Genomic DNA, 10,339 nt, shown 5'->3' with positions numbered 1-10,339 from the left:
CAGTGCCTTCCCTCAATGTCAATCTATTTCAATAAGAGACCCCCACTTTAGCTTTTACCTCTGAATGTGACCTCTGTCTGCAGCATCCCCAGTCAGGCCTTTGAGAAAGATCTCTTTAAGCCTATCAAATCAAAACATTTATTGAATATCATTGTTGGAAACTCAACCCTAAAGCTACTCTTTCAAAGTTAAATATTGTCCTGGTTGCCACATTTAATGGGCTTCTAGCAGTTTCTCTTCACTCTTAACCTCTTAGAAGTCCCTGGGTGGTGCAAATGGTTAACCCAGCTGGCTGCTAACTGAAAGGCTAGAGGTTGGACTCCACCAACAGGAGCCTCAGAAGAAAGGTCTAGAGATCTATTTTCAAATATCAGCCATTGAAAACCCTATGGAGCACAGTTCTACTCTGACACACATGGGGTTGCCAGGAGGTGGAAATGTCTTGATGACAACTGATAAACTTTTTGGTAGCTTTAAACATCAGAAACAATCTCTCTTTCGGGCTTTCATAACCGTGAGGGCGCCACCCCCGTGTCTCTGACTGCTTATTAGTTCTAAGTCATTACACTCCAACTTTCCAGTTGCCACCACCAGAACAAATGGCATTAGGCCCTCTCAGTCTCCCCTACCTCGTTCACTAAAGAGTTCAGAAAAAAGAAAGTTCCTGTCAACCTTCAAAATATTCTTTTACTCTTCTCATAATAAATACCCAGTCACTCCGATTATTTTTGGTTTCTGGAACAAGTGGACAGAGCTACCAGGCTTAACTCCAAACCCAGCACCTGCGCTGTCTCAGTTACTCAGCAGCTGTGCTCTCCAGCAGTCACAGCGGCTTGCTATGCACAGCTCAAGAAGCTTAAGTCACCATCAAGAAATTCTCTTTGTAGCCTGGGCACACTGTCTGATGAACAGAGGAACGTATCTTCCAACCAAAGTGTCCAGAGCACACAGAAGAAAAGGAGAGCAAGCTTCTGAACAGTGGCTCTCATCTGAGTGCTGGTTTCTCTTGAGGACACTCGATAAAGGAACTACTGACATTTTGGCAATGGCTTTGGAGTTTTTCTGACAACATGCATGACAGGCCAGGGGCTGTGCACACACAGCAGCCTGTTCTACCTCAAAGAGGTCGAGAGTCATGCCTTGCTGCTCTCTGAAAACCTTAGCTTAGGAAACTTGCTGTTGAAAAAAAGTGATTTCAGAGAGGGAAGACAGTAAAGCCTCTCTTCTTCATAACTGGGCAGATTTCTTCCCTTCGGTGCTTGTAACAGTTATCCTGGAGAGCTGAAGACACACAAGGAGAGGGGTCAACGTTTACAAACAGACCAAACACCATCATCCCAATGGGGTTCATCTATTTATTGATACTAATATTTAGCCATTTCCCAGCAATAACTTGCTGTCACAAGAATGGGACTCCATTTCTAAAGGCAATAAAATAACAATGACATCATAGACAAAGCACTGGGAACATTCTTTGCAGAAAAAATTGGCTTGTCTTATCTGGCCAGAGCGACAGGTGCTTAGTGGAGTTTTCCAAACATGTACTTCTGGTCCCTAACAGATAAACATCTTTGTTCATACAGGCCCTTGGAGAATTCCAGGCCATCAAATGTAAACAGGCATCCTCCATGTCCCCTCCCTACAACGGGTAACCCTTCTCAGTTCATCTGGGTAAATTTGTGTTTCCTGTCAGTGAAGTGAGTGCTGATGACGGGGTAAGCCAAAGTCTGATAACAAAAACAACTAGCACCAAAAAGCTGGTTCTGCTTCATCTTCATAAAGTAAACACAACACTTTTTCTTTTTTTTTTTTTAAAGGAAAAAAAAGTCTTAAAAATATATGGCACTAGAGTGTAAAAACTATACCACTGCATCAAGTTAAAATTTCCTATAGCGTCCAGCCCACAGCACCATGCTTCATGTCAGATGTAGAGCTGATGGGAGGCCAAGGTGTCCATGAAAGGGCGGACCAGGTTGTCTGTGGAGAAGTAAAAGATGAGGCCGAAGGTGATGGAGATGGGGAGGGCAGGTAGTGCTTTCTTGAATACAGCCAGCAGCAGGAGGGTCAGACACAAACCCTGCAGGACACAGAAGAGGTGAGGGATGGAGGAGGGTGATTCCACTGTGTGGATGTGTCAGTGGATGAGGGAAGGGAGCACTTTGTGAAAGACTATGATGGCCTAGTCCCTGGGCTCAGGACTTGTTCAAGAACTTGTCACCCCGTTATCTTCTCTGATCCTCACAACAGCTCTTGGGGGTATTAGAGGGCAGATGTTCTCACTCCCATCCTAACACCCCATGTGCTAGTGGTTGAGCCAGAAAGCAGCCTCCTGACTCATAAGACAGGGCTATGCTCCCAGACTGGGCTGCCTCCCTGGTCTACCTATCACAGTCACTCATGAAGGTAAGATGCCTCCCCTGTCTGGCTAGCACAGTCACTCATGGCAAGATGCTTCCTCTCAGAGAGCATATACTTATACGTGAACTGGATCCAAAAAAACCAAACTCACTGCCGTCGAGTCAATTCAACTCATAGTGACCCCTCCTTGGGTTTCCAAGGTGATATCTCTATGGAAGTAGACTGCCCAATCTTCCTTCTGAGGAGTGGCTGTTGGGTTTGAACTGCCAGCTTCTGGTGAGCTGTCAAATACCTTAGGCACCATACCACCAGAGCTCCCCAAAAACTGGATGGGCTTGACTAAAATGCCAGGGAGGCTCTCAGCAGTTTACACTAAAGGAATCAATGATGCTATGGGACTCATTCCCTGGCAAGCAGGTGTGGGGGTGCCCATTCCAGTCCCCTTGGCCAAGCAAGGCAGTGAACCCAGGTAAGGACAAAAATCAGAGTGGCAGCCCTATCCCTGGGGCAGCAGCAGGCTTCAGGTCAGACTATGGGTGGTAGAAGGCCTGGAGGCCTGTCACCTTGTCCCTGACACTCACTTGTGAGCAGAAACAGAATCTTCCAAAATCTGGGCCACCAGCCTTACTGTGCTTGCTGTGTAACACTCAGAGTTTTCCTCAAAGGGCAAAGCACTGAGTGGGGAGTACTGAGACTCTCCCTCCTCTGATCCTAAAAGGAAAATTCCTGAGGTGAAATCATAATAGGATGTTTCCCCATTATGTGTATTTGGCCACGTTAAGTGACTACAGGGGACTTCAAATTTCACTGCTGGGGTTCAAAGTCATGAGGTTACCCTCCAACCCTCAGGAATTGAGAACCTCAGGGTAAGCAGATGGCATAGAAGAAGGAGAAGCAGTTAGGATCTGGAGTCAGAGTTCCTCACGAGCTTTGTGCCCATGGGTGAGGCTAACTATCTACTTCTAAAAATCTGAGGTAATCATATCTAGCACATAGGGGACTGTGAGACAAGCACACAAAACTTTTGGTCACATCCTTGGCATGGAGTGCTGCTCAATGAAAACTGTCAGAGCTCCTGGGTCATTCCTCCTCTTGCACTGTTTTGAATAGTCTGGAGAGGGTCTTGTTGACAACTATCAACCAACCAACCAGCTGCCATCAAGCCAATTCTGAATCATGGCGACCCCATATGCATCAAAGATTTTTTTTTTTAACGGTTGATTTTTTGGAAGCAGATCACCAGGCCTTTCTTCTGAAATGTCTCTGGGTGGACTCAAACCTCCAACCTTTTGGTTAGCAGCTAAGCGTTAACTGTTTGTACCACCTAGGGACTCCTGTTGACAACTACCAAACCAAAAAACCACCACCCAAACTCACTGCCATCGAGTCAATTCCAACTCTTAGCAATCTTCTTTGGGTTTCTGAGGCAGCAAATCTTTACAGAAGTAGATTGCCCAGTCTTCCTTCTGCAGAGTGGCTGCTGAGTTTAACTACCAACCTTCTGGTTAACAGTCAAATGCCTTAGGTACTATGTCACCAGAGCTCCTTTTGACAACTACAATCTCCTGTAAAGCTCTGGTCTCAGGGATCTACTTGACAGCCCCATACAGCTCCAATAACTGTTTTTGCTCCTCAGAGGGAAGACTGCACCTGAAAACTCCCTGGGGATGTGGGAGCCCCCTCCTGAGGGCCCCAGGAGGACGCAATGCCTGGGGTACCCACTCACGATAAGGATGGCCACAAAGCAGGCCAGTGTGGTGTTCCAGTCCCCGCTGCCCGTGGCTGCCGCCTTGCCCACCAGCACACTATAGAAGATAAAGTCCCCAAGGCCAAGCTTCACGCCCCCTGTGTGGGGAAGAGAAAGAGAACTCATTGGTGTCTAAAGCCAAAAGAGGAGGCTGGCAGAGCCCCTGGGCCTCAGGGGACTAGACTGGAGTCCCTATCCAGCCTAGTCCACCTCACATGGACCTTGGGAACAGCTATGCAGAGTGGTGACCAATAATGGGCTGTCCCCTAGAAAATGGAGGCCAGTGGGAAAAGATATGGAAACCCATGGTTTGAGTGACTTACAATCTGGGCAATCAAAAGCGGGCATGTCTGATACTTGGGTAAAACCAGTGCTTGGCAGTTAGTTGAACAAATAAAAGAACAAATAAAAATGTACTGCCCAGGGCTGGGGGAGTTAATGTACAACTTAGTGCTTAAAGTCTGAATTATAACTTTTTTCTAGGAATTTTAATTTTATTATTTTGAAGAACATGTAATTATACACACCTAGCTACAAGTCCTCTGGGTACTCCCCCTCACCTTAAAAATAGGTGAAAATTAATTTGTAATTAGTTTCACCATTATTAATAAGTAAATTAAGACTTTTAAAATGCTTTTGTTTTCTTTAGTACAAAGTACACCCACTCCTCACTTATAGACATGGTTAGGTTCCAAAGACCAAGCTGTTATGCAAAAGTCTGCATTATGTGAAAATGGAGGAGGATCACATTGGACCACAAAATGGAGAAACGATATCATTATATAACTACCAAATTATATTATTACATTACTGCCAAATTTCACCATTTCACAACTGCCAAACCACTGAGAATCTTGGCCCAGCCAAGATGACACATAACTTTAACCATCATACTCAGTGTTACTCTTGCCTTGGACCTCGGCTTCTGTTACCACCAGACATATGTCATTAATGCACAAAACAATCAGATAGTAGATTTTTTCCTATGGTCATAAACACGAAATGTCAGATAACAAGATAGTGAGTAAGTGAAGAACAGGTGTATTTTGCTCCTGTAGACAATAAAAAGACTTACATAATAAACTCGAGCCAAGCAGGCCTGCTGTAAGGAAACCCATGCCTACCTCACCTGACCACCACTCCTCCCTTCCAAACGCCAAGTGAGAGGTGTCCCTCCTCCTGTTCAAGGCAACATGTTGCCCTCGCTGTTCCTCCATGACCTCTCTCCATCAATACCACTGTTGCACCTCTAATTTCAACTGTTCCTCTCAGCTGGTTCCTTCTTTGGTGCCTAATAAACATGTTTACATCTTTCCATAAAAATACTTAAAAATAGTGCTTTCTTTGCCCTGGTCCTCTCTTGCTATACCCCTATCTCTGCTTTCCTGCTCTCGCCTGTTCATTCCTTCCCTTTACTACTTCTTCCTCAGGCAGGACTCTCCAAAGAACCCTGTGCTCACCTCCCACTCACTTCTGAAACCTAGTGGCCCCAGGCATCTGCCTCTCTCCCCACAACTGATCCACTTGGGCTCAGGCCATTGCTTGGCTGTCCCAACGGATGGCTACAGTTCCTCCCTCTAGGCCCTCGCACAGGCTACACTGCAGGGTCTTCTATGGGTTCCATCTCATCCCATAAACCCTGGGTTCTATCACAGCTCTCTATCCTGGCTCTGCACCCTCTTAGGGGCTCTTCTTCACGCCCTCAGTTTTGGAAATATGCGTATATTGATGACTCCAATGCTTGCTCTCAGATCCTGGCCTCTTTCAGGAGCAGCTCAGTCCTTCAGGGCTGTCGCACATGTGCTCTGGCTAATCTCTGTCCTTGACTCTGGCCCTTCACTCTTTTCTGTCATCTGGGTGAGGACAGAGCTCCCTCCTGGTCTCCCAACAGTCTGGCTCATCTGTCTACATTCTTGATCCCCTCAGTCTGGAATGTAGAGTTGATCATTTTCTTTATCTGAGTAACCATCAGTGGTCCCTGTCACCTCCAAGATAAAACTGGGGTCTCCCAGCCTGTTCCACGCCCTACAAGGTCTTTCCCAGCCCCCATAGCAGTTCCCTGCTCGTCCACTCCCTCTTCCTGTCCAAGGCAAACAGAGAACTCCCTAAAGGCTCACATTCACCTTCTGTCTCTCAGCCTTTACAAATACCCTACCCCCTCCTTCAGGATGACCTCAGGCTTAGCCTTCTTCCCTGGGAACTCTGGGAGGGTGGAAACTGCGTCATAGGCTCTTGGTGCTGCTGTTGGGCCCACGGTGAATGTGCCCTGACTGAATGACTGTGCTAAGCCCCTTGGAAAAAGAACCATGTCTCTGACTACCTCTGGCCTTGTCTTCAAGACTGTCTCCACATCACCTCCTCATGTCTCCCCTGCCTTAGGGGCCAACTCTCCAACACCTACCCCTCTGCCCTGCACTCCACAACCCCATGTCAGCCCCAATACAGAGGGCAACCTGCCATCTCACCCCTCCTCGGAGTCCACTCATCTCCCCCACAGCTGCACAAGGACCCAGACTTCAGGGACCCCTTCCCACCCTCACTTCTGCCCCACCCCTAGATTGAAGCCGACCATCTGAATATGGGCACCTTACTTTCCTCCTCTTCCTCCAGCTCCTCCCCTGGGTAGCCAGGCAGGGGGGGTTCAAAGACTTCTGGGTACGAAGGCTCCCCAAAACTGTCATAGGAGTCTTCCTCTGGGTGTCCATCATGGTGGTGAGGAGGGGGCAAGAAGAGAAACAAGCATAGTCAAAGGGTGTCCCTCAGCTTTGGGGGTGGGGGGTATCCACCCAGCATCAACTGGTGACACCAGTGCTGTCGCCCACACCCACACCAGCCCACAGCAGCCCTCAGAACCAGGAAGGGAATGAAATTGAGTGAGGTTGGGGCCAAGGGCTGACAGTCCAACCCCACCCAGTCTCTAAGACACACGCTCAGGAGGGCTGGCTTAGGAAGACACATCCCCTTCTGCCCTTCACAACCTCGAGAGAGGCCAGGCCAGGCCTGGCCCCCACACAAGTGGGGTGCAAGTAAAGAGCTTCATCCCAGTTCTTTGGTACTCACCCATCTCTGGATCATAGGGGAGCTGGAGGGCTCCCTGTGAGGAGGGGTCTGGCTTGGCCATGCCCACCGTCCACACCATGGCAGCTGTGGGAAGAAGAAGTGCTAACTGGGGTTACCCCCACATAGCCAGCTCAAGACCCTTAGTCCACATGGTATTTGGTAGGAGGCCCTTGGGGTGGGGGTGTCCAGATTCACCAACAAGGTATAGGCAATTACTGAGTTTTCCTTTTTTCTCCCTCCTCACAAACTGCATAGGTGATGTTAATGGTTAAGTGCTCAGCTATTAACTGGAAGGTGGATGGCTTGAGCCCACTGGAAGGCACCAAAGGAGAAAGGCTTGGTGATCTACTTCTGAAAAATCAGCCACTGAAAACCCTAGGGAGCACTGACACACACAGTCACCACGAGGTGGAATCAATTTGACCGCAACTAGTTTGGGTCCCCCCCTCCACTACCACCTCCCTCAAAAAAAAAAAAAAAAAAAAAAAAACTACAGCTATTGTATCAGTGAACAGTTTTGTGAAGTAACTATCTGTTGGATCTCTGGCCTAGAACTATCTCAACTTACCACCCCACACTTCAAGTCGCCACGTGAATGTCTGATGAGCACCTCAAACTTAATATGCCCAAAACATACTCCCAAACCCACCCTCTCAAACCTGCCCTACCCACATCTTCTCCCTCTCAGTAAAAGGTGACTCCATCCTTTTAGTTGCTTAGTCCAAAGCACTAATGTAATCCTTGATTTGATTCTCTCACACCCTGGCCTTCCACATATCTTGTCAATTTTGCCTCCAAAATATCTCCAGGATATAACCAATTCTCATCACTTCTACTGCTGCCTCTGGTCCAAACCCCACTGTCTTTCCTGGGTTATAATACAGCCTTCAAGTCTCTTGTTTCTACTCTTGTCCCCCACATATTATTCTCTACTCAACAATCTGTGTTATGTATAGTCAGGTCAGCCTAAGATCTTTTTTTTTTCTTTTATTGTGGTGAAAACATACACAACAAGACATTCACCAACATAACATAACAACTTCTACATTTATAGCTCAGGGACGTTGATGACATTTTTCATGTTGTGCCACCATTATTTCTATCCTTTTCCAAAATATTCTACCACCTATTAGCATAAACTCAATGACCCCAAACAAAAGCTTCCTCTTTCCTTCTCTCTCCTACCCTAGTAACCACTAATGATCTTTTTTTTTTTTCAACTTATCTAGAAATTTTCCCTCCCTTCCCCGCTCCTCCCTGGTAACCAGCAATGAAAGTTTCCTATGTATAAAATGTTCCTTGACTTTTTAAAATAATGGACCAAAACAATATTTGTCCTTCCGTGATTAACTTCTTTCACTCAGCATAATGTCCCCCAAGTTCATCCACATTATGCAGTGTTTTGCAGATTCTACATTATTCTTTAGGGTTGCATACTATTCCATTGTGTATACATACCACAGGGGAGCTCTGGTAGTGTAGTGCCTAAGACATTTGATTGCAACCAGAAGCCTGGCAGTTCAAACCCACCAGGCACTCCTCGGAAGGAAGACTGGGCAATCTACTTCCATAGAGATACTACCTTGGAAACCAAAAGAGGTGTCACTTTGAGTCAGAACCAACTCAACAGCAGTGAGTTTGAGTATGTACCACAGTTTGTTTATCCATTCCTCAGTTGATGGACACTTGTTGTTTCCATCTCTTTGCCATTATGAAAGTGTTGCTATGAACATGGGTGTGCATATATCTATTGTGTCTCCCCTCTCACTTCTTTAGGATGTTGTGTTGTTATGTGCCGTCGAGTCGGACCTGACTCATAGCAACCCCTCCTTGGGTTTCCAAAGCAGTATCACTACGGAAGTAGATTGCTAATCTTCCTTCCGAGGAGTGGCTGGTGGGTTTGAACTGCCAGCCTTCTGGTTAGCAGTCAAGTGCCTTAGGCACTACGGCATTGCTGGGTCAAATGGTATTTCTATTTCCAACTTTTTAAAGAATTGCCATACTGATTTCCACAGTGGTTGTGTCATTTTACAGACCCACCAGCAGTGTATGAGAGTACCAATCTCTCCACATCCTTGTCAGCATTTGTTATTTTCTGTCTTGTTGAACTTTCCTATTAATGCTGGGATGAGATGGTATCTCATGGTTGTTTTGATTTGCATCTCTCTAATGGCTAACAATTGTGTACATTTCTTCATGTATTTGTTGGCCGCCTGAATATCTTCTTTGGTGAAGTGTCTATTCACACTTCTGCCCATTTTGTAACTGGATTGTCTTTTTGATGTTGAGATGTTGGGAGTTTTCTATAAATTGTAGAGGTAACTCCTTTGTCCAGTATGTCACTGCCGAATATTTTTTTCCCATTCTGGAGGTTCTCTTTTACACTTTTGGAGAAGTCTTTTTGATGCACGTAACAATTTAATTTTCAGAAAGTCCCAATAATCTAGTTTATCTTCTGCTATTTGTGCATCTTGGGTTATGCTTGATAGTCTATTTATACCATATATTAGGGCCCCTAAATTTTCCCCTGTTTTTCCCTTGAGGAATGTTACAGTTTCACATTTAAGTCTTTGATCTATCTGGAGTTAGTTTCTGTGTATGGAATGAGGTACGGATCCTGTTTCAGTTTTCTGGAAATGGATATCCAGTTTTGCCAACACCATTTGTGAAAGAGGCTATCTCTTCCCCATTGAACGGATTTCACCTCTTTGTCAAAGATCAACTGACCATAGATGGTTGTTGTTATTATGTGCCATTGAGTCAGACCCAACTCTAGCGACCCCTCCTTGGGTTTCCAAGGCAGTATCATGACAGAAGTAGATTCCCCAACCTTCCTTCCCAGGAGTGGCTGGTGGGTTTGAACTGCCAGCCTTTTAGTTTGCAGTGAAGTGCCTTAGGCACTATGCTACCAGAGCTCCTTGACCCTAGATGGATCTATTTCTGGGTTCTCAATTCTATTCCACTGTTCTATGTGTCTGTTGCTGTACCAATACCAGGCTGTTTTGACAACTATGGCCGTATAGTAGGTTTTGAGATCTGGGAGTGTGAAACCTCCTACTTTGTTCTTTTTCAGTAGTGTATTGCTTATTGGGAGCTCTGGTAGCATAGTGGCTAAGGCACTTGACTGCTAACCAGAAGGCTGGCGGTTCAAACCCACCAGCCACTCCTCAGAAG

General features: G+C 46.2%; 1 protein-coding gene across 1 annotated transcript in view; it reads right to left on the bottom strand.

Annotated features, from left to right (window-relative positions):
- Nucleotides 1-1,921: 1,921 nt before the first annotated feature.
- The window catches only part of PSEN2 (presenilin 2), a 29,678-nt gene continuing 21,260 nt past the window's right edge, over nucleotides 1,922-10,339 (bottom strand). Inside the window, exons 7-10 of the mRNA XM_007936982.2 lie at nucleotides 7,166-7,249; nucleotides 6,697-6,798; nucleotides 4,085-4,203; nucleotides 1,922-2,077 (exon numbers count right to left, since the gene is read on the bottom strand). Of these exons, the coding sequence (XP_007935173.1) occupies nucleotides 1,922-2,077; nucleotides 4,085-4,203; nucleotides 6,697-6,798; nucleotides 7,166-7,249 (461 nt within the window). The remainder of the gene's footprint in view (nucleotides 2,078-4,084; nucleotides 4,204-6,696; nucleotides 6,799-7,165; nucleotides 7,250-10,339) is intronic.

This window comes from Orycteropus afer, unplaced genomic scaffold, assembly GCF_000298275.1.
Source record: "Orycteropus afer afer isolate SDZICR_OR568_19922 unplaced genomic scaffold, OryAfe1.0 scaffold00039, whole genome shotgun sequence".
NCBI classification, from domain to species: Eukaryota; Metazoa; Chordata; class Mammalia; order Tubulidentata; family Orycteropodidae; genus Orycteropus; species Orycteropus afer.
The sequence above is the reverse complement of the archived record's forward strand: the minus strand, read 5'-3'. Positions and strand labels throughout refer to the sequence as shown.